At 39.5% G+C, this 25987-nt stretch overlaps 1 protein-coding gene across 1 annotated transcript; it reads left to right on the top strand.

The window, feature by feature from the left end:
- Positions 1-81: 81 nt before the first annotated feature.
- LOC308298667 (E3 ubiquitin-protein ligase TRIM39-like) lies at positions 82-25682 on the top strand (the record flags this gene model as incomplete). The annotated part of the gene is made up of 8 exons (XM_080742310.1): positions 82-125; positions 5404-5481; positions 8176-8253; positions 8338-8390; positions 9350-10804; positions 23223-23280; positions 25458-25533; positions 25671-25682. The coding sequence occupies 8 exons, from the start codon at positions 82-84 to the stop codon at positions 25680-25682; spliced, it is 1854 nt and encodes a 617-aa protein (XP_080598436.1).
- Positions 25683-25987: the final 305 nt, after the last annotated feature.

Here is a 25987-nt window from a genome sequence, read left to right as displayed (position 1 = left end):
GGGGAAGGAGGGACAGGTCGACCGACCCAGGGAAGTGGCCTTATCAAAGTAAACCAAAAGGGCAAATCAAACACGGCAAAAATGGGTGATTACCACAACCCTGGGCAGCCGTCCCTGTCCCAAACGTAGGGCCCCAGCACCATGGCCTGGAATAGAAACACAGTGTTACAAAGACTTGATTGATTGATTGAAGACTTTATTGTCAGTTTGCATAGGAAAAGGTACAGTTTCATGACGGTACAGTTCACTGCTACAAGGTCTAGTAAAAGGAGATCCTAGAAAAGACTAAGCAATGCCATTTAAGTATCTCATATAACACTGAATGACAGACGGATAGAACACAGTACTATGCAGTAGATATAGTCAGGAAAAAAGGGGAAAACGATTTAAAAATAAAATAATAAAAACAGAGTAGGTTAAATACAAAGAGGGGTCAGGGGAGGGTAGGGCTGGGCTATGTTTGGTTTTACCAGTTGCGAATGGCTGCTGCCTGCAAGTGGATTTTAAAGGATGCTAGGCCTTTAAGGCCTTTGGTAAGGTGTTCCACATTGTTGTGGTATAGCAGAAGAACAAGTTTGACCCTTTCTTTGAGGTGATCTGTGGCACTGCCTCTGGTGCTGTAATTGTGGACATCCTTAACCTTTATAAAGTATTTTGCCAGGTACATGGGTATCTTAGTGGCGTAGTGTATCTTGTACACCAGTATTTAGTCAGGTACATGGGTATCTTAGTGGTGTAGTGTATCTTGTACACCAGTATTTAGTCAGGTACATGGGTATCTTAGTGGCGTAGTGTATCTTGTACACCAGTATTTAGTCAGGTACATGGGTATCTTAGTGGTGTAGTGTATCTTGTAGACCAGTATTTAGTCAGGTACATGGGTATCTTAGTGGTGTAGTTTATCTTGTACACCAGTATTTAGTCAGGTACATGGGTATCTTAGTGGTGTAGTGTATCTTGTACACCAGTATTTAGTCAGGTACATGGGTATCTTAGTGGCGTAGTGTATCTTGTACACCAGTATTTAGTCAGGTACATGGGTATCTTAGTGGTGTAGTGTATCTTGTAGACCAGTATTTAGTCAGGTACATGGGTATCTTAGTGGTGTAGTTTATCTTGTACACCAGTATTTAGTCAGGTACATGGGTATCTTAGTGGTGTAGTGTATCTTGTACACCAGTATTTAGTCAGGTACATGGGTATCTTAGTGGTGTAGTGTATCTTGTAGACCAGTATTTAGTCAGGTACATGGGTATCTTAGTGGTGTAGTGTATCTTGTAGACCAGTATTTAGTCAGGTAGGCCTAGGGTATCTTAGTGGTGTAGTGTATCTTGTACACCAGGGCGGGGTTGCACCAGCAGTTACTAAGTTATAACGTAGCCTAGTTGTAACGTAAATGGCTTCTAAGTCAAGACTTACGCATTACTAAAATGTCAGGTGTTGCACCACACAAATTTGTTCTTACGTATCTCTAAGTAACAACTAAATATTTACACCACCCCTTGGGCCGCACTAAGTCTTTACTAAGTAACCTATCTATGGGAGTAGAGCAACTACACTACTAAACGTGGCAGACAGCATTATTTCAAAACGATACAAGCTTTGTTTCCTTTAATACTAGAAACAGTTCGTTTTCATTGGATTCGGGAGCTATGACGTCATTTTATGCGACTATACATTACTTTAGGAACAGTCTACGCATTACTAGTTACGTTATGCCTTAAGCAGTCGTGGTGCAACACCTGTTAGTAACTCACTTAGTTACAAACTAACTAGTAGTTACTAAGCCTCTAGTAAGGACTTTACTCCCTAACTTAGGGCAGAACTTACGCTCTGGTGGTGCAACTGGCCCCAGGCCCATTGCAAGTTGCTGTACTCTGTCATCTACTCTGAGCCACCCCACTCTTAACTGGTGAGTAGCGGTGAGGTGAGCCTGATAGTCCGAGTCTGACTCAGTGGAATATGGACAGTTCTATTTAAGAGAATGCTGTCTGCTTGATGGCCTTGTGCCAGATCGATGTGCCATGAATAAATCAAACTCAAACTACATCAAACAAACCCAAAACAATAAAGCAATAAACAAGAAAGCAACATAACGAAACATAAATGGTGGCCGTAAGCCGGAGGCCATGAACCGCTGGTGAGGGCGGCTGTATGTACAGTATGGAACCACACGAGCGCTGTGTCCTCTCTCTGACCGGAGGCAAAATAGGAATGGAGGAAGAGTTGTTGATTTTTCTTAATGACTGGTCACCTCACGGACAGCAAAGCAGCAGTGCCACTGGCCCTGAAACAGGCAACAAGTGGCCATATCAGTTTACAAGTTACACTAAATTAAAGTTCACAGAACAAGGAATGGAGAGATGCACAACTTACCACTTTATCCACTTTACTTTTATGTCCGTCCGCGCCGCAGCCCCCGGGAGGAAGTTAGTAAACTGGAAATATAATGGAAACACCAAACCAACACGTATAGCGGAGAGGGAATACTGCCAACATACCTAATGTGCGTGGCGACAGATCACTGCACAACAGAGCAGGAAGCTCCCGAAAAAGCGTTTGTAGCATCAAAGCTAAAAAGACAACACACGGTCACCTGGCAAAGACAAGTAGGCTTACACTACGCAGCATATTCTGGCCATTGCTTAAGCAGCAAGACGGAGACAACATAGCGGCACTGAGCAAGATGGAAGCACTGCTGTGCTGCCCCACGGCCAGCGTTGCTTTTAGAGGACACAGCTAGTGTTTGCAGGATACACACGACACGACAAGCGTGGCACCAGGTGAGCAGAGACAGACGGCTGACTCTGAGAGGAGTTGTGAGGCCTATCCTGGTAGCAATCAGCCCACTGATGAGTGGGCGGAGGGTGGACCGTGGGAATGAACACCCGCTACACTGGTCAGGGGATATCTTTAAAAGTCCTGGAATAAATTCCTTACCAAAGAATTTCTTCACCAATGTGTTTGTAAAGTAAAGGTGTCTAGTAACACATCTCACAAAGACTGAGATTCAGTTTCCCTAGGAGAATCTGTTACAGCTGCTGAAAGTTGGGGTCCCATTAAATTAACTATACAGGATTAAACACACCAAAATAAATATGCTTTAAGTAGCATGTGAGGGATCAAACTAGGGGTTTTTAATGATTCTGAATCCATTGCATGTATTTGTTTTGCGCTAAAAATATTCCTTGGTTTAAAGGCGGCTCCCACAAAACTGTGAAAAGTGATGGCTCATTACTAAACCATTATTTTGATGTGTTTTATCCTGTATGTATAGTTAAGTTAATAGAACCCCAACTTTCAGCAGCTGTCAAGGATTCTCCTAGGGAAACTGAATTTCAGTCATTGTGAGGTGTGTTACTAGACACCTTTACAAACACATTTTGTGACGGAAGGTTTTGGTAAGGAATTTATTCCAGGATTTGACAATATTTCTGAAGATATCCCCTGACTACACTAGCTCTCACTACAAACACTCCTTATGGAAATCTCTCTCTGGTTAAGTGACGCTCTGACAGGCGCTGACTAAAACTTCTCTATCCTTACGAGGGCTCAACTTTAGTCAAAATAAACTAAACTACTTCGCTCACCTACAGTAATAGTCAGGAAATGTAATAAAAACCTGGGAATTTCACCAATGTATTGGTAAAGGTGTCTAACATATCTAACAAAGATTGAAATTCAACATCCCTAGGAGAATCTTTTTTTTTTTTTTAAGACTTTATTTTTCAATTTTCAAAATTTTCAACATCAACATCACATACAAACAACCCCTTCCACCCACCCGCCCCACCCCCCCTAGGCTATCCCTAGGAGAATCTTTGACAGCTAGGGTAATTCTGGATCTCATTCACTTACTGTACACTGTACTATAAGGGAAAAAATGACTCCCAAAATAATGCTTTAAGTGGGATGTGAGGGGTCTAAGTAGGTGTTTTTTAATTATTCTGAATCCATTGCAAGCATTTCTTTTGCACGAAAAACATTCATTGGGCTAAAAACAGCCCATAAAAATTATGGTTTAGTGATGAGTCATCACTTTTCACAGTGGTATGGGGGTCCATTTTTAGCCCAAGGAATGTTTTTTGTGCAAAACAAATGCTTTTAATGGATTCAGAATAATTAAAAACACCTAGTTAGACCCCTCACATCCCACTTAAAGCATTTTCTTGGGAGTGATTTTTTCTGTTATAGTACAGAGTATAGTAAGTGAATGAGACCCAGAATTACCCTAGCTGTCAAAGATTTTCCTAGGGATGTTGAATTTCAATCTTTGTTAGATATGTTACAAGACACCGTTACCAACACATTGGTGAAGAAATTGTTTGGTAAGGAATTTATTCCCAGATTTGACAGGTATTCTGATAATCTTCCCTGACTATAACCAAAGGTAGTTTTGCGTTGTTGGGAAACCTCTCAGAGCTTGTAGCCAATGATCTGAGCTGTTCAGTTATTCATACCCATGAGCGTGAGAATCTCAGTGGTCATATTAGTATTATTCATTATTGATTGTTGCCTAAATTCATTTGCCCCCACTCTAAAAAAAGATAGCATGAGGCCGATTCTTGCAAAACACATTTTTGGACACTGCTCCTACACATTTTACCCTAAAATCACGCAAAACGGTAGTACGTACACACTTTCTCTACACTCATGTCATCAACATGGATCTGTCCCATTTAGCGCCACCTTCAAGCTGATTTTTTTAAAACAGATTTTTGGACACTGCTCCTACAGATTTTGCCCAAAAATCACACAAATTGCTACAGAGTATATGTGTACACTCATCTCATCAACATGGATCTGTCCCATATAGCGCCAAACATTTTGTAAAGACAAAATGTGATATGGTGTGTCATTCTGATATTGTAATGAACTTTTGGTAAACAATTGGAACTTTTGTTTTGTGTCCAATCCATACTGCCAGGATAATTTAGATCTGTGGCTTCTCTTTGATCCCAAATAAAGATATGAATGGTGTCTAAAACATTTAAAACCGTTGAACTTTGAACCTGTCCAGAGCAATCTAACTTTTATAGTTTTCTAATCATACTATTAATATTAACCAACATCACCCTATTCACAATCACTTGTGTAACTCCTCCAAGTGTTGTTTATAATTTATGCTATTCCTTTTTTATTTTATTTCCGGCTAAGTTCAACTACTTTAATTACATAAAGGAATTTAAAAGAAGCATTGTAAAACACTGTAAGGTATAATTTATCTTTCTCAGGGGTCCATTAATGTAATAACTGGATGGGGAGGGAACTACAAATATTGAACCTATGAACCTATAAAGTTTGTCACGTGTGATACTGTATGCTGATGATCTACCAGTACTTACTTTACTCTAGTAATCATCTACTCATGTATGAGTCACAAGTCCTGTGTCTCCATTACAGGGTGTTGTTTTTCTCTACAGAACGACACTTAGAGAGCATTATCATCATCATCAGAGAGTTGGAGTTTAAGGTGAATTGGTGAGTGTTGATGTTTAAACATTCTTAACATTCCAAAGGAAATGGTTGTGAAAATATCATTGTTTACTTTTTAAACGTTTCCTGAGCGGTCATGTGTCTTCATTAGGTTTAACACTCCTGCTTGCTTTACGTGTCTGAAACTATTCTCATTGTTTGGTAATACTAGTCCTAGTATATTCATAATAAAATTATCATTATTTTTATTTGGTAACTCTTTTAAGTTACCAAATAAAATAGTATTTTTTTAAAGCTATACTGTGTAAGTTGCTCAACTAGTGGTCAGTAGCTCTATAGCAAACCGCGGTCGTGTCCGCGTCCTTCGGCCGTTTTTCGCCGCGGACCGGGCCTCACACCCCCGCGTCTGCCTCCACCTCGCCGAGATCTATCTTTAGAGGGGTCCCTGGTTCCTGTGCGTTCAGGCATTCCGGAGAAACGGACTCCTTCACCCATGCTTCACCCGAGTATAGACACACGGGCGCCTACAAATATGGCCGCCCTATTGTGATAGCGACCCCACTTCAAGATGTGCTGTGATTGGCCGGCAGTGTATAACCCTCGCTGTGATTGGCCGGTAGTGTATGATGACGTAATTTCGAGAAGGCTTTAGAAACTGAAAATAACGGAGTGGGTGTTCTAAAACTTTAGCGATTTAACAGTTAGGACAATTTTAAGATTTGTTTTATAAAGAAAGTTACATGGTATAACTTTAAGTCTTAACACAAGAATGAATGGTGAAAATAGCCCATCTACAATCTCACCATGCGTCATGATGCGACACGTGAGCTGTAAAGGATTCTCCTAGGGAAACTGAATTTCAGTCTTTGTGAGGTGTGTTACTAGACATCTTTACAAACACATTTGTGACGGAAGGTTTTGGTAGGATTTGACAATATTTCTGAAGATATCCCCTGACTACACTAGCTCTCACTACAAACACTCCTTATGGAGATCTCTCTCTGGTTAAGTGACGCTCTGACAGGCGCTGACTAAAATGTCTCTATCCTTACGAGGGCTCAACTTCAGTCAAAATAAACTAAACTAAACTTCACTACTCACTAAACCAAATGTAGTTTTGCGTTGTTAGGAAACCTCTCAGAGCTTGTAGCCAATGATCTGAGCTGTGTTATTCATACCCATGAGCGTGAGAATCTCTGTGGTCATATTAGTTCTATTCATTATTGATTGTTGCCTAAATTCATTTTGCACACACACTCCTTGCCTGCCAAACCACAACCTCCACCCAATTCTCACGTGGCCCTCTTCTAGCGCCACCAATAGGCCGATTCCTGCAAAACACATTTTTGGACACTGCTCCTACAAATTTTACCCTAAAATCACGCAAATCTGTACACACTTTCTCTACACTCATGTCATCAACATGGATCTGTCCCATTTAGCGCCACCTTCAAGCTGATTTTTTTAAAACAGATTTTTGGACACTGCTCCTACAGATTTTGCCCTAAAATCACGCAAATCGGTACACAATATGTCTACACTCATCTCATCAACATGGATCTGTCCCATATAGCGCCAAACATTTTGTAAAGACAAAATGTGATATGGTGTGTCATTCTGATATTGTAATGAACTTTTGGTAAATAATTGAAACTTTTGTTTTGTGTCCAATCCATACTGCCAGGATAATTTAGATCTGTGACTTCTCTTTGATCCCAAATAAAGATATGAATGGTGTCTAAAACATTTAAAACCGTTGAACTTTGAACCTGTCCAGAGCAATCTAAGTTTTATAGTTTTCTAATCATACTATTAAATATTAAACAACATCACCCTATTCACAATCACTTGTGTAACTCCTTCAAGTGTTGTTTATAATTTATGCTATTCCTTTTTTTTTCTTTTTTCGGCTAAGTTCATCTACTTAAAGGAATTTAAAAGAAGCATTGTAAATCACTGAAAGGTATAATTTATCTTTCTCTGGGGTCCAGTAGTGTAATAACTAGGGGTGTAACGATATAGTAACTGTATCGAAATATTGTTTTTAACTTAAAAAATCGAAGTATATCGAAATGAAAACAGCTAAAATCGAATCGTATCGTATTATTTTGTATCGTATCGAATCGGCAGTGCAAAGAATCGATTGTATCGATACTACCTACTTGGGCATTGTATTTAGCATTTTTAAGAAGAAAAAATGAGAAGGAGGTGTTTAAATACTTTTCCTTTCAGCTACACTGGTCTATCGATAAATGTGTGTAATCTCTGTGTTCATGTCAATGTGCAGGTTTGTCCATATGTGTTCAAATATAATGTTCATGTATTTGCCAGATATTCACAGTGTTTACTTATTTATATCCATAATAATACATGTTTCCCTTAAAAACCTGCACTATCCACACCTTTCACACAGATTTAATTTCTTTGCTAAATAGATACTATATCGATTTTAAATCAATGAATCGAATCGTATCGTATCACCATGAATGAACCAATATCGTCCATGTATCGTATCGTTAACCATGTATCGTGATATGTATCGAATCGCTATTAAAATGTATCGTTACACCCCTAGTAATAACTGGATGGGGAGCGAACTACAAATATTGAACCTATGAACCTATAAAGTTTGATACTGTATGCTGATACCAGTACTTACTGTACTCTAGTAATCATCTACTCGTGTATGATTTTAGAAGCTGAAGGTCAGTCTTGACACGTCCTGTGTCTCCATTACAGGGTGTTGTTTTTCTCTACAGAACGACACTTAGAGAGCATTATCATCATCATCAGAGAGTTGGAGTTTAAGGTGAACTGGTGAGTGTTGATATTTAAACCTTCTTAACATTCCAAAGGAAATGGTTGTGAAAATCTCATCAATACTTTTTAAATGTTTCCTAGGTGTCTACTGTCTAGTCTAGTGTTCACACTTACTGCGTCTCACAGCTTCCGTCGTAAGAGTCTGAAATATTTCTCATTGTTTGATTCTACGAGGGAATTCAATATATCACCGTGGTCAGGCACGAGCTCCTATCTCATTTAAACTTTGTATTTTCTTTAAATAAATCAGTGCTAGACTTCTGTCTGTGCTATTTACAAATATTGAACCAATGAAAACCACTGTATTAAAACACTTCTGACTAAACCTCCTAACTCCATTGACATTGGATACTGTACGTCCACATTATGGTAAAACAAATAATATTAATAATTCCACAGCTGGATTTAAAGTGGTGATAATATAAGAACACATTAAAGTATCTGACAATAGCAACTTTGATGAGGCAGTTAGGCTACTGTGTTGTTCTAAAAATATTAAAGTTTTTTCTTTAATGTTTTTTTTATAGCATTTTGGACATAGTTGGATACTGCCTGACAGAAGAGATGTTATATCTTATCAAAGGCACATGAGAATAATTATCAAGAGATTCAAGACAATCTATTATTGTTGCTGTCATGTGGAAACCTTGTATGACCAAAGCTGTGAAAAAAAAAGACAACACTTCACAACACTTCGTATCGCAACATGTTGTGTGCTTGGTCGGCTATTTTCACTAGTTTACTTAGTTACTAGTTTAATTTACGCTTGTGTGATTATGTTCAGCGTTCATTTATGAAAAAGAGATTGGAGATAAAAGGTTCACTTAAAGCCCTAAAAACGTGTTGTGCGACAAATAGCAAACATAGCAGATGTGGGGGATCTCTGCGTGGCATGTTGTCAGCTTTCAATCTCAGCTACGTAATATAAATATTTATGAAAATGTTTACATTTTTGGGAATGGTTAGAAAGATTTCTAAACCTTTCACCTATCATCATGTCATACCCAAAATAAGGACTCCATGTTGAAAGTGACTGAAGTATTACTGCAACGGGGGAATAGTTTAATAAACAATGTTCCTTCTTCTCTTCCAGGGATCAACATGGAGGCTACAGACATCATCACACAGAACAAGACAAAACTCCAACACATTCTAATGCCAAACATTCACTTTGCCCGTGAGTGTGTTTTTGAAGAAAAGCTAGTGACGAGCCGTGAGTACGCCGACCTGAAAAGCGTCTCTCCGCCATCCAAGGCAGCCTCTGAACTTGTGGACAAAATGATCTTCAAGGGTGAAACAACGTGCGTCTCGTTCCTGCGTCTGCTACAAGACACAAGACTAACAGACGAATTTCCTGCTCTGAAGACAATGCCATGGTACAACCCTCCATCCACACAGTCATCTGAGGAGGAGGTCAAGGTGTTGAGTTGTGAACATCCAGAGAAGGATAAAGGTTTCTGTGAGGAGGAACAGAGAGCTGTGTGTCGTATCTGTGACTCCTCTCACCACCCTGGTCACAAGCTGCTTCCTATAGAACAAGCAGTCAACAACCTGAAGGACCAACTGAAGTCTGACCTCAGGACTCTAAGGGACAAGAGGACCAAATGCAAACACATAAAAAATAGACACAATAATAATGTTATTCCACACAACAAGAAGCAGGTTTTGGCCGCAGAGAAGATGATCCGAGCAGAGTTTAAAAAACTCCACCAGATCCTGACAGACGAAGAGGAGGCCAGACTGGCAGCTCTGAGGGAGGAAGAGGAGCAGAAGGAGGAGATCATTCAGATCATCCAGGAGCAGATCTCCTCTCTCTCAGACAGCATCTCTGCTGTAGAACGAGAGCTGCAGAAACACAGCGTGTCATTTCTCAGCAGTTATAAACACACTCAGACCAGCGCCAGAGACCAGTGTACGCTGTCACATCCACAGCTGGACTCTGGAGCTCTGATAGACGTGGCCAAACACCTGGGAAACCTGACCTCCACAGTCTGGGAGAAGATGAAGGAGAAGGTCACGTTCACTCCTGTCATTCTGGACCCAAACACAGCAGCCAAGTCCCTCTGTCTGTCTGAAGACCTGACCAGTGTGAGAAAGCTAGACACAAAGCAGCAGCTTCCTGACATCCCAGAGAGGTTCACTAATGATGCTAATGTTCTGGGTTCAGAGGGTTACAGTTCAGGAAAACACAGCTGGGAAGTGCTGGTTGGAGACCATCCTGACTGGTTGATAGGAGTGGCTAAAGAATCTGTTGACAGGAAAGGAAAGAAATATGTCACACCAGAATATGGAATCTGGTGTTTAATGCAGAAGGATGGTGTCTATGATAATGGGTGTAATGAAACCATCCCACTGCAGAGGAACCCTGAGAGGATCAGAGTCCACCTGGACTATGACAGGGGGGAGGTGTCCTTCTACGACCCTGAAGACATGACTCACATCTACACTCACAAAGACACTTTCACAGAAAAACTCTACCCGTATTTCGGTATTGATAAGGCTCGTGATGCTGAAACCACTGATATCAAAATCTGTCCAGTAGAGACGCGTCTCTCTGGGATGTTATCGGGCCGGGGGTCTGATCAAAAAACAAACAAAACAAAACAAAAATGTAGGCAGATGTGAAATCAATCAACAACATGCATCTTCTCCCAGCAGACATTTTGACAGGTGAACCCAGCTGAAGTTAAATGAGCACTCCAGACATTTTCAACCCTCTCTTCATACAATCTGTCCTCATTCATTATATGATGAGATGACTCAGCAACTGTCCATGCTGACATGCACGTAGGGACACACCTGAGTGTGTGTGTGTGTGTGTGTGTGTGTGTGTGTGTGTGTGTGTGTGTGTGTGTGTGTGTGTGTGTGTGTGTGTGTGTGTGTTGCGGTTGAACCCTGATACGTGTGGACTAATCATCAAACTCTCTTTGATTTGACATGGAAGAATGTTTATTTTATACTGTTATATTGTTGTTGTCAGGCACAAACCTCACGTCTCCATATTTACACCTTTAACATTGTTTAATTAATGCTCTACTTCAGGGGTCTTCAACAGGGGGTCCGGGACCCCTAGGGGGTCCTCAGAGACAGCGTTACTACAGGGGGTCCTCCAAATCTTTGTGTGCTAGAAACCTTTTTTTCTCCTTTTTTATATTAACCATTTGAACCCTAGTGTCCATATTCTGAGAACTTTAGCCAAAACGCAGCGCGAGGCGTTGTGAGCTTGTAGATCGGCTATTTCCAGCAAAGAGCTTTGGTGTAGAGGGGAAAAAGAGCAGACTAAGTACAGAGTGAAAGGCCAAGTTTTATTATATAAGTATTGATGGTTCAAGTGGTTAAATATCTGAAAACACAAATTGACATGAATCCAAAATACACTGATGATTGTGCTGTCAAACGATGAAACTATATGGAATCTATGAACAGGTTGTGGGGGTCCCTGCTTCATCTCTCTCTCAACTAAGGGGTCCTTGGCCTGAAAACGTTGAACACCCCTGCTCTACCTCCTCACATGCTGCACTGGAACACAAGAGTAGCGGAAATAGCAGATCTACAAGCTCACAACGTGTTGCATCGCGACGCGCTGTGAGCTTGTAGATCGGCTATTTCCGCTATTTCTGAAAAATGTTTTGGAGTTAAAGTTGAATTGGTTAATTTGGGGTATTTTATTTTGAAGTTTCAGTTTGAAAAGGAAGCCTGTGTGTTTCTGAACCAATCCGAGGGGACCAGCCCTTCAGGCGATGGGATTTAAAATCTGAGTAATGGAAGTAATGGGAGCCAGCCAATGGGAAACAAACAGGTGAATGTAATCAAAGGTTCATTTATATTTATAAAGTCTATGTCATCACTTTTTGAATTTCTGTTCACAGGAAGTAATTAAGAATGGCCTATTTAGGGACCTTTGATATAAATATACACAAAAAAATGTTTTTTTTTTCCTTTTTTTTGGGGGGGTATCTAGTGTTAGGTATGGCCATATTATCACTACAGATATGCTCTAAAAGTGTGAAAAAATGTTTTTGATTTCACCCTGTCTTTAAGTGTGTCAAACTTGAAACAATGAAAGTATTAACCAGATCTCCACTAGACTAATTAATTAATTAACCAGATCTCCACTAGACTAATTAATTAACAACCACATTGGATCCATTTGAAGCCTTTATTTTTCCCTTCTCCTGAAAAGCAACGGTTTTGGACATACAAGGTTTCCACCTGACACTGATGATGTGTTCTATGACTGTATAAGATATTAATGTCCTCCATCATTCTATATGTACTGTAGACCAGGGGTCCTCAATGTTTTTTTCAGGCCAAGGACCCCTAAGCTGAGAGAGAGATGAAGCAGGGACCCCCCACTATATGCTGTATACTAGTGTATAATATTGTTTTGCTGATTAAACTTTGACATAGATTTCATGGATAGTTTCATATAGACTTGTTTGAGAGCACTGTCACGTTGTATTCGTGTTAAGCAGTATTTTCAGACATCTAACCTTTTAAACCGTCAATACTTGGTAAACTTTCACTGTTTACTTAATGTTAGTATCCCTATTCCGAGGATAACTTTAGACAAAAATAGCAGATCTAAAAGCTCACAAGGCCTTGCGCTGCGAGGCGTTGTGAGCTTGTAGATCGACTATTTTCAGCAAAGAGGTTTGGTGTAGAGGGGAAAACGAGAGCAGATTAATGTAAAAAAAGAAAGAAAAAAGGTTCCTATCACACCAAAGATTTGGCGGCCCCCCTTTAGTAACTCTGAGGACCCCCTAGGGGTCCCGGACCCCCTGTTGAAGACCCCTGCTGTAGATCAATGATATGTTATGACTGTAAGATATGAATGTTTATCATTATTATATACTGTAGATCAATGATCAGCTTTGTGTTTATGATTGAAATATTGATCTGGAGTGGAACTCGTTGTGTAAGGATTGTTGGTGAGGATGTTGAATACTTGAACAGCCTTAAATGACACAAATTATGATTTAATGTTGATGTTTTTACATACAGTACATGCCTTACAACCTATAAACATTTAATGTGTATTTGTACAAACATACCTGACAACCAAGATGACACACATAATGATGTTATAGTTACCATGGCCCTCCCATAAGCCTTAAAGGAGAGCAATTCCCCAGCCTCCTTCAAAATCGGTATGAAAAGTCACCTTCAGGCGGCTGCCACCCGTGACTTGTAAATAGACTAAGCCCCCATGCTCCCCCCTCCCCTTTTTTCTGCCTTTGTATTTGATGTTATGCTTTTTTCTGCTTTTGAAATTGATATTATCCTAGATGAAGTACTATGTTCTATCCGCCTGTCTTTCAATGTTATATGAGATACTTAAAGGGTGGTTCCTGTGGAAATAAGCCTCGACTTTCTAGGATCTCCTTTTAGTTGACCTGTGATGTGTACCAGTGATTTGTACTGTCATGAAACTGTAATTTTTTCTATTGCAAACTTCTAATACATTTTTCAATCAATCAATTAATCAATCAATCAATGGTAACATGCTATTGATGTGTAATTGTATTGTTACCGTGGTAACATGATATTGATGTATAATTGTACCACTTGTCATTTGAACACTGGGAGAATACAGTGTGGACGTTTGATTTCATGTTTTATTATTTTATTAAACGTTTAATGATTTCCACATGTTTCTGTTCTGCTGTGCTGTCAGTGTGAGGTCATAGATCATATTTAGTACAGAGGTTACAGTTTAGTTTGTGTATCATTTATAATATTTAATTTAATTTATAATATCATTACATTTAATTTATAATATCATTTAATTTAATTTATAATATCATTTAATTTAATTTATAATATCATTTAATTTAATTTCACTGGCTAGACCTTTGACCCAGTGAGAGAATCTATAAGAAAGAGTATTTATTCAAGTACTTTGCTTAAAAGAGTAGTACTTAAAAATGACTTTTTTTCTATTGATTACTCACGCCATGGAGAATTGAATTCATGGATATTTATTGGTATCTGTCACATAAAGACAAAAAAACGATTATAGTAAATTTACCCCCATTGATTCCGGATGGGGACCCAAATACATTTGGGTCCCCATCTGGAATCAATGGGGGTAAATTTACTATAATTGATATTTTTTGTCTTAGGAATACAAAAATATTATTGAACTCAAGTCTCCATGGCGTGAGTAATCAAGAAAAAAAGTAATTTTGTGGGTGAACTACTCCTTTAAACATTAATACTTCTACTCCACTACATCTCTGAGGTACAGTAATAAAAAGTGTACCGGTACTTCTTTTTTTTACTCCACTACAATTATTTTAAAAGTTTAGTCACAAGATGTATAGTTTTTAGAGATAGATTATTACAAACCTAAAGCCCTGTTTTATAATTTGGTTATTGTCACATTGTGAGCTTGTAAATAGATCGTCAGTTTTGTAAAAGGTCTGAAAGTACTTTTACTTTTGGTGCTTCATCTACATTGGTGTCTTGCTCTGTGAAGGTATCGTTTCCCTGGGTTTGATTGTGCAATCACCTGTATGGGTAATGTTGTGAACTTGAACTTTAACCTGACCGTGGCACTGGTTGTCTTCCTAGTGTGCCATAGAGTAGTGAAGTGTGACGTAATTTACAAATCCTACCTGGTTCGCGGTTTTTCTTCCTCCATTCCGAATTCCCATAGACCTTTTTCATATGGCGTCATATAAGAACCGTGTTCCAATCATAAACAAATTATCTCAGCGGTTTGACTCATATGGATATGAAGAATCAACTGATGGTGAGAAAACGCTAATGTTACTGTCGCCTAATTAGTTACATTTTTGCTAGAAACAGGCTTTATCAAAAATATCATAAACCACACATGAGCAACATACGGCCCGGGGGCCAGACCCGGCCCTTTGGCCATCTCAATCCGGCCCGTCAAGTCCTCAAAGAAAAACAAAATGTACATGTTGCCGTATTTTAATGGTTTTGAGAAAATATAAATTAACTCGACTCCAATTAATAGTTCCGTAATTCGTATTTTCCATTTGATTACTTTACCTGCATTCCTCCATCCGTATGTACTCAAAGTGTTATGTTTAGATCATAATAAAAGTGAGACAGTCCATGTTTATAACATAATGCAATGTGTTTTATCAGTGACCTATCACACAAGATACTGTGTAAATGTATAGGCTCATAGTCGTTGATACAGCATTGAAGAATAAAAGGATGCAAGCCATCCTTTTATTGTATAAGGTCAGAGTACACCAGAGTGATACAGTAGCGCCTACACAGTACAGCTGAAAACATTTCAGTTTTAATTTTAAGTTGTGAAAACAAGTAGCCTAACTTATTGTAAAGTAGTCTGGCATGTCTACCAAATTCATGCCGTTTTAACATAATTCAGCACTGTGTGTTTCAAGTTTCAATTCAATTGTACAATGTGTGGCCCTTCACTCACTCTATGGAAGTCAGTATGGCCCTCTGGAAATAAATGCTGCCCACCCCTGTCATAAACCATACAGAGCCACCTCGCCGATAATATCGCAAAGACCGTTTGTTTATTTTTGGACCACAATGCTTATATGAGACGATTTAAGATGACTCAATGTTATTCTCCATAGAGAATTACTTCTGTGGAACCGGGGGATGAGCGAGTGACATCATGACTTCACTGTTCTATAGTGGTATAATTTAAACCAATTGCCAGACAACGCCACCGGGAGAGTCGCGCCCCCGGAAATAGTTCTATTATAGAATTACTCATTTTAAACACCTTGATTTACAAAGGAGCACACAAGTTCGTTTTACAAGAAGGCAGGCAGAAACCAAAGTACAAAAACAGTATTTTATTTAACTTAAGCAGATTATTTCAACAGCATCATGGCACTTAGTCATCATCATATCATTTAATAATGAAACTGGAATACAGTGAAAGGGGGAACGGTGTACTTAATGAGTAAACAATAACTAATATCTATGGGCCGGTGCAAAAGGCAGGGTTAGGAGGGACAGGTCGACTGACCCAGGGAAGTGGCCTTCTCAAAGTAAACCAAAAGGGCAAATCAAACACGGCAAAAATGGGGGATTACCACAACCCTGGACGGCTGTCCCTGTCCCAAATGTAGGGCCCCAGCACCATGGCCTGGAATAGAAACACAGTGTTACAAAGACTTGATTGATTGAAGACTTTATTAGAAGTTTGCATAGGAAAAAGTACAGTTTCATGACGGTACAGTTCATTGGTACAAGGTCTACTAAAAGGAGATCCTAGAAAAGACTAAGCAATGCCATTTAAGTATCTCATATAACACTGAATGACAGACGGATAGAAGATATAGTCAGGAAAAAAAGGGGAAAATGATTTAAAAATAAAATAATAAAAACAGAGTAGGTTAAATAGTAAGAGGGGTCAGGGGAGGGTAGGGCTGGGCTATGTTTGGTTTTACCAGTTGCGAATGGCTGCTGCCTGCAAGTGGTTTTTCAGGGCGATTTTAAAGGATGCTAGGCCTTTAAGGCCTTTGGTAAGGCGTTCCACATTGTTGTGGTATAGCAGAAGAACATGTTTCTTTGAGGTGATCTGTGGCACTGCCTCTGGTGCTGTAATTGTGGACATCCTTAACCTTTATAAGTATTTTGCCAGGTACATGGGTATCTTAGTGGTGTAGTGTATCTTGTACACCAGTATTTAGTCAGGTACATGGGTATCTTAGTGGTGTAGTGTATCTTGTACACCAGTATTTAGTCAGGTACATGGGTATCTTAGTGGTGTAGTGTATCTTGTACACCAGTATTTAGTCAGGTACATGGGTATCTTAGTGGTGTAGTGTATCTTGTACACCAGTATTTAGTCAGGTACATGGGTATCTTAGTGGTGTAGTGTATCTTGTACACCAGTATTTAGTCAGGTACATGGGTATCTTAGTGGTGTAGTGTATCTTGTACACCAGTATTTAGTCAGGTACATGGGTATCTTAGTGGTGTAGTGTATCTTGTACACCAGTATTTAGTCAGGTACATGGGTATCTTAGTGGTGTAGTGTATCTTGTACACCAGTATTTAGTCAGGTACATGGGTATCTTAGTGGTGTAGTGTATCTTGTACACCAGTATTTAGTCAGGTACATGGGTATCTTAGTGGTGTAGTGTATCTTGTACACCAGTATTTAGTCAGGTACATGGGTATCTTAGTGGTGTAGTGTATCTTGTACACCAGTATTTAGTCAGGTACATGGGTATCATAGTGGTGTAGTGTAAGTTGCTGTACTCTGTCATCTACTCTGAGCCACCCCACTCTTAACTGGTGAGTAGCAGTGAGGTGAGTCTGATAGTCTGAGTCTGACTCAGTGGAATATGGACAGTTCTATTTAAGAGAATGCCATCTGCTTGATGGCCTCGTGCCAGATAGATGTGCCATGAATAAATCAAACTCAAACTAAATCAAACAAACTCCAAAAAATAAAGCAATAAACAAGAAAGCAACATAACGAAACATAAATGTTGGCCGTAAGCCGGAGGCCATGAACCGCTGGTGAGGGCGGCTGTTATGTACAGTATGGAACCACATGAGCGCTGTGTCCTCTCTCTGACCGGAGGCAAAATACTGTAGGAATGGAGGAAGAGTTGTTGATCTTTCTTAATGACTGGTCACCTCCCGGACAGCAAAGCAGCAGTGCCACTGGCCCTGAAACAAGTGGCCATATCAGTTTACAAGTTACACTAAATTAAAGTTCACAGAACAAGGAATGGAGAGATGCACAACTTACCACTTTATCCACTTTACTTTTATGTCCGTCCGCGCCGCAGCCCCCGGGAGGAAGTTAGTAAACTGGAAATATAATGGAAACACCAAACCAACACGTATAGCGGAGAGGGAATACTGCCAACATACCTAATGTGCGTGGCGACAGATCACTGCACAACAGAGCAGGAAGCTCCCCAAAAAGCGTTTGTAGCATCAAAGCTAAAAAGACAACACACGGTCACCTGGCAAAGACAAGTAGGCCTACACTACGCAGCATATTCTGGCCATTGCTTAACCCTTGGATGCATGACCAACCAATACCTACACTCTTCCATGAGTGGGGTCAAAAATGACCCCAATTAAAATCAATGCGTTTTTGCAATAAACTACTTTGCTCTCACACATAACTCTGCCATACTTTTGCCTAGAAACGTGATTTCAACTTTAAAACGCTCACACAACTTGGGCCTTTTTTCCGCCAATAGGGACGAGCTGTAATTGTTGAAGCCCCGCCCCCTCTGTCCACTAAACGCGCGCAGCAGCCGTCACACTTTGCTGTCACACTTTGCTCTCACACCTAACTCTGGCATACTTTTGCATATCAACGTGATTTCAACTTTAAAACGCTCACACAACTTGGCACTTTTTCCGGCCAATAGGGAAGAGCTATAATTGTTGAAGCCCCGCCCCCCTGTCTTCCTATTGGCTGGGCTTTAAACATCCATAACTCCAGTTTGCAGCATGGTACCGTCTCGAAACTTGGTGTCTGGACTTAGACGGCCAATATGGATGAGCTGTAATTGTTGAAGCCCCGCCTTCTCTTACAAGTCTGTTGTTTCCGCCCGCCCTGACGGTTGCTTCTCGCCCTTAGGGCGTCTTACTGGTAATAGTAGTGATAGTAGTAGTAATAATATAGTAATAGTAGTAATAATAGTAATAATAGTTGCGACCATAGGTCGCAAGTTTAGTATGTGAACGGTCACAGCTTGTCCGTATGTATGTATGTATGTATCTCTGTCACGCCTGACACTGTGGTTCAATGGGTTTGCTGCTCTGACATCATGCTCTGATGTCACTGTGATGTCAGGGGAACCACTAACAAAATGGGTTTGCTGCTCTGACATCACACTCTGGCCTCACTGTGATGTCACACTAACAGAATCCCTTTTATGCCCATACATAGAGATCCCTGTCTGTAGAACCAGCCACACAGATATGCGCTGTCTTGGCCATATACATATTAATATTAATGACAGGGAAGTTTGAGGGAACTCCATGTATGGGCATAAAACAGAGCGTGTTGTCAGAGCGGCAAACACATTCAGTTAGAGTGGTTCCCCTGACATCACAGTGACATCAGAGCATGATGTCAGAGCGACAAAACCATAGAACCCCAGTCTCAGGCGTGACAGAGATACATACATACATATGGACAAGCTGTGACCGTTCACATATAAACTTGCGACCTACGGTCACAGCTAGTATTACTACTATTCCTACTATTACTAATATTACTATTACTACTATTACTACTATTACTAATATTACTACTATTACTACTATTACTAATATTACTAATATTATTATTACTACTATTACTACTATTACTACTATTACTACAATTACTACTATTACTAATATTACTATTACTATTACTATTACTATTACTACTAATATTACTATTACTACCATTACTACTATTACTACTATTACTAATATTACTACTACTAATATTACTATTACTACTATTACCAGTAAGACACCCTAAGGGCAAGAAGCGAGCGTCAGGGCAGGCGGAAACAACAGACTTTTAAGAGAGGGCGGGGCTTCAACAATTGCAGCTCATCCCTATGGTGGTCTAAGTCCAGACACCAAGATTTGAGACGGTACCATGCTGCGAACTGGAGTTATGGATGATTAAAGCCCAGCCAATAGGAAGACAGGGGGCGGGGCTTCAACAATTACAGCTCGTCCCTATTGGCCAGAAAAGTGCCATGTCGTGTGAGCGTTTTAAAGTTGAAATCACGTTGCTACGCAAAAGTATGCCAGAGTTACATGTGAGAGCAAAGTGTGACAGCAAAGTGTGACAGCTGCTGCATGCGTTTAGTAGACAGAGGGGGCGGGGCTTCAACAATTACAGCTCGTCCCTATTGGCAGAAACAAGGCTCAAGTCGTGTGAGCGTTTTAAAGTTGAAATCACGTTGCTAGGCAAAAGTATGGCAGAGTTATGAGTGAGAGCAGAGTAGTTTATTGCAAAAATGCATTGATTTTAATTGGGGTCATTTTTGACCCCACTCATGGAAGAGTGGGGTAGTGATACAAAAACTGCATTTGCTCAAAATTAATGAAAGAATAAATAAAAATGCAAATGCCCTCATGTCACAAACATGTTTCATGAGGAATACCTGGAATATGAAAATATTAACACTTTTACTTTTAAAGATATTGAAGAATAACAACCCCTGGGGTCATTTTTGACCCCACTCATGCATCTAAGGGTTAAGCAGCAAGACGGAGACAACATAGCGGCACTGAGCAAGATGGAAGCACTGCTGTGCTGCCCCACGGCCAGCGTTGCTTTTAGAGGACACAGCTAGTGTTTGCAGGATACACACGACACGACAAGCGTGGCACCAGGTGAGCAGAGACAGACGGCTGACTCTGAGAGGAGTTGTGAGGCCTATCCTGGTAGCAATCAGCCCACTGATGAGTGGGCGGAGGGTGGACCGTGGGAATGAACACCCGCTACACTGGTCAGGGGATATCTTTAAAAGTCCTGGAATAAATTCCTTACCAAAGAATTTCTTCACCAATGTGTTTGTAAAGTAAAGGTGTCTAGTAACACATCTCACAAAGACTGAGATTCAGTTTCCCTAGGAGAATCTGTTACAGCTGCTGAAAGTTGGGGTCCCATTAAATTAACTATACAGGATTAAACACACCAAAATAAATATGCTTTAAGTAGCATGTGAGGGATCAAACTAGGGGTTTTTAATGATTCTGAATCCATTGCATGTATTTGTTTTGCGCTAAAAATATTCCTTGGTTTAAAGGCGGCTCCCACAAAACTGTGAAAAGTGATGGCTCATTACTAAACCATTATTTTGATGTGTTTTATCCTGTATGTATAGTTAAGTTAATAGAACCCCAACTTTCAGCAGCTGTCAAGGATTCTCCTAGGGAAACTGAATTTCAGTCATTGTGAGGTGTGTTACTAGACACCTTTACAAACACATTTTGTGACGGAAGGTTTTGGTAAGGAATTTATTCCAGGATTTGACAATATTTCTGAAGATATCCCCTGACTACACTAGCTCTCACTACAAACACTCCTTATGGAAATCTCTCTCTGGTTAAGTGACGCTCTGACAGGCGCTGACTAAAACTTCTCTATCCTTACGAGGGCTCAACTTTAGTCAAAATAAACTAAACTACTTCGCTCACCTACAGTAATAGTCAGGAAATGTAATAAAAACCTGGGAATTTCACCAATGTATTGGTAAAGGTGTCTAACATATCTAACAAAGATTGAAATTCAACATCCCTAGGAGAATCTTTTTTTTTTTTTTTAAGACTTTATTTTTCAATTTTCAAAATTTTCAACATCAACATCACATACAAACAACCCCTTCCACCCACCCGCCCCACCCCCCCTAGGCTATCCCTAGGAGAATCTTTGACAGCTAGGGTAATTCTGGATCTCATTCACTTACTGTACACTGTACTATAAGGGAAAAAATGACTCCCAAAAAAATGCTTTAAGTGGGATGTGAGGGGTCTAAGTAGGTGTTTTTTAATTATTCTGAATCCATTGCAAGCATTTCTTTTGCACGAAAAACATTCATTGGGCTAAAAACAGCCCATAAAAATTATGGTTTAGTGATGAGTCATCACTTTTCACAGTGGTATGGGGGTCCATTTTTAGCCCAAGGGATGTTTTTTGTGCAAAACAAATGCTTTTAATGGATTCAGAATAATTAAAAACACCTAGTTAGACCCCTCACATCCCACTTAAAGCATTTTCTTGGGAGTGATTTTTTCTGTTATAGTACAGAGTATAGTAAGTGAATGAGACCCAGAATTACCCTAGCTGTCAAAGATTTTCCTAGGGATGTTGAATTTCAATCTTTGTTAGATATGTTACAAGACACCGTTACCAACACATTGGTGAAGAAATTGTTTGGTAAGGAATTTATTCCCAGATTTGACAGGTATTCTGATAATCTTCCCTGACTATAACCAAAGGTAGTTTTGCGTTGTTGGGAAACCTCTCAGAGCTTGTAGCCAATGATCTGAGCTGTTCAGTTATTCATACCCATGAGCGTGAGAATCTCAGTGGTCATATTAGTATTATTCATTATTGATTGTTGCCTAAATTCATTTGCCCCCACTCTAAAAAAAGATAGCATGAGGCCGATTGTTGCAAAACACATTTTTGGACACTGCTCCTACACATTTTACACACGCAAAACGGTACACACTTTCTCTACACTCATGTCATCAACATGGATCTGTCCTATTTAGCGCCACCTTCAAGCTGATTTTTTTAAAACAGATTTTTGGACACTGCTCCTACAGATTTTGCCCAAAAATCACACAAATTGCTACAGAGTATATGTGTACACTCATCTCATCAACATGGATCTGTCCCATATAGCGCCAAGACAAAATGTGATATGGTGTGTCATTCTGATATTGTAATGAACTTTTGGTAAACAATTGAAACTTTTGTTTTGTGTCCAATACATACTGCCAGGATAATTTAGATCTGTGGCTTCTCTTTGATCCCAAATAAAGATATGAATGGTGTCTAAAACATTTAAAACCGTTGAACTTTGAACCTGTCCAGAGCAATCTAACTTTTATAGTTTTCTAATCATACTATTAAATATTAACCAACATCACCCTATTCACAATCACTTGTGTAACTCCTCCAAGTGTTGTTTATAATTTATGCTATTCCTTTTTTATTTTATTTCCGGCTAAGTTCAACTACTTTAATTACATAAAGGAATTTAAAAGAAGCATTGTAAAACACTGTAAGGTATAATTTATCTTTCTCAGGGGTCCATTAATGTAATAACTGGATGGGGAGGGAACTACAAATATTGAACCTATGAACCTATAAAGTTTGTCACGTGTGATACTGTATGCTGATGATCTACCAGTACTTACTTTACTCTAGTAATCATCTACTCATGTACAGTATGAGTCACAAGTCCTGTGTCTCCATTACAGGGTGTTGTTTTTCTCTACAGAACGACACTTAGAGAGCATTATCATCATCATCAGAGAGTTGGAGTTTAAGGTGAATTGGTGAGTGTTGATGTTTAAACATTCTTAACATTCCAAAGGAAATGGTTGTGGAAATATCATCGTTTACTTTTTAAACGTTTCCTGAGCGGTCATGTGTCTTCATTAGGTTTAACACTCCTGCTTGCTTTACGTGTCTGAAACTATTCTCATTGTTTGGTAATACTAGTCCTAGTATATTAATAATAAAATTATCATTATTTTTATTTGGTAACTCTTTTAAGTTACCAAATAAAATAGTATTTTTTTAAAGCTATACTGTGTAAGTTGCTCAACTAGTGGTCAGTAGCTCTATAGCAAACCGCGGTCGTGTCCGCGTCCTTCGGCTGTTTTTCGCCGCGGACCGGGCCTCACACCCCCGCGTCTGCCTCCACCTCGCCGAGATCTATCTTTAGAGGGGTCCCTGGTTCCTGTGCGTTCAGGCATTCCGGAGAAACGGACTCCTTCACCCATGCTTCACCCGAGTATAGACACACGGGCGCCTACAAATATGGCCGCCCTATTGTGATAGCGACCCCACTTCAAGATGTGCTGTGATTGGCCGGCAGTGTATAACCCTCGCTGTGATTGGCCGGTAGTGTATGATGACGTAATTTTTCCGCGAAAACCGGGGCCCGGTCAGGATCATAGAAAACATATAAAGAGAAGGCTTTAGAAACTGAAAATAACGGAGTGGGTGTTCTAAAACTTTAGCGATTTAACAGTTAGGACAATTTTAAGATTTGTTTTATAAAAAAAGTTACATGGTATAACTTTAAGTCTTAACACAAGAATGAATGGTGAAAATAGCCCATCTACAATCTCACCATGCGTCATGATGCGACACGTGAGCTGTCAAGGATTCTCCTAGGGAAACTGAATTTCAGTCTTTGTGAGGTGTGTTACTAGACATCTTTACAAACACATTTGTGACGGAAGGTTTTGGTAGGATTTGACAATATTTCTGAAGATATCCCCTGACTACACTAGCTCTCACTACAAACACTCCTTATGGAAATCTCTCTCTGGTTAAGTGACGCTCTGACAGGCGCTGACTAAAATGTCTCTATCCTTACGAGGGCTCAACTTTAGTCAAAATAAACTAAACTAAACTTCACTACTCACTAAACCAAAGGTAGTTTTGCGTTGTTAGGAAACCTCTCAGAGCCTGTAGCCAATGATCTGAGCTGTGTTATTCATACCCATGAGCGTGAGAATCTCCGTGGTCATATTAGTTCTATTCATTATTGATTGTTGCCTAAATTCATTTTGCACACACACTCCTTGCCTGCCAAACCACAACCTCCACCCAATTCTCACGTGGCCCTCTTCTAGCGCCACCAATAGGCCGATTCCTGCAAAACACATTTTTGGACACTGCTCCTACAAATTTTACCCTAAAATCACGCAAATCTGTACACACTTTCTCTACACTCATGTCATCAACATGGATCTGTCCCGTTTAGCGCCACCTTCAAGCTGATTTTTTTAAAACAGATTCTTGGACACTGCTCCTACAGATTTTGCCCTAAAATCACGCAAATTGGTACACAATATGTCTACACTCATCTCATCAACATGGATCTGTCCCATATAGCGCCAAACATTTTGTAAAGACAAAATGTGATATGGTGTGTCATTCTGATATTGTAATGAACTTTTGGTAAATAATTGAAACTTTTGTTTTGTGTCCAATCCATACTGCCAGGATGATTTAGATCTGTGACTTCTCTTTGTTCTCAAATAAAGATATGAATGGTGTCTAAAACATTTAAAACCGTTGAACTTTGAACCTGTCCAGAGCAATCTAAGTTTTATAGTTTTCTAATCATACTATTAAATATTAACCAACATCACCCTATTCACAATCACTCGTGTAACTCCTTCAAGTGTTGTTTATAATTTCTGCTATTGCTTTTCATTTTCTTTCCAGCTAAGTTTATCTACTTTAATTACATAAAGTAATTTAAAAGAAGCATTGTAAAACACTGTAAGGTATAATTTATCTTTCTCTGGGGTCCATTAATGTAATAACTGGATGGGGAGCGAACTACAAATATTGAACCTATGAACCTATAAAGTTTGTCACGTGTGATAATGTATGCTGATACCAGTACTTACTGTACTCTAGTAATCATCTACTCGTGTATGATTTTAGAAGCTGAAGGTCAGTCTTGACACGTCCTATGTCTCCATTACAGGGTGTTGTTTTTCTCTACAGAACGACACTTAGAGAGCATTATCATCATCATCATCATCAGAGAGTTGGAGTTTAAGGTGAATTGGTGAGTGTTGATGTTTAAACCTTCTTTACATTCCAAAGGAAATGGTTGTGAAAATCTCATCAATACTTTTTAAATGTTTCCTAGGTGTCTACTGTCTAGTCTAGTGTTCACACTTACTGCGTCTCACAGCTTCCGTCGTAAGAGTCTGAAATATTTCTCATTGTTTGATTCTACGAGGGAATTCAATATATCACCGTTGTCAGGCACAAGCTCCTGTCTCCTCATTTAAACTTTGTATTTTCTTAATTTTCTTTAAATAAATCAGTGCTAGACTTCTGTCTGTGCTATTTACAAATATTGAACCAATGAAAACCACTGTATTAAAAAGCACTTCTGACTAAGCCCCCTAACTCCATTTACATTGGATACTGTATGTCCACATTATGGTAAAAAAAGAAAATAATAATTCCACTTTAGCTGGATTTAAAGTGGTGATAATATAAGAA

This window comes from Nannobrachium achirus (genome assembly GCF_963921795.1).
Source record: "Nannobrachium achirus genome assembly, chromosome: 14".
Taxonomy (NCBI): Eukaryota; Metazoa; Chordata; class Actinopteri; order Myctophiformes; family Myctophidae; genus Nannobrachium; species Nannobrachium achirus.
Note: the sequence above shows the minus strand (reverse complement) of the source record. Positions and strands in the feature narration are given on the sequence as shown.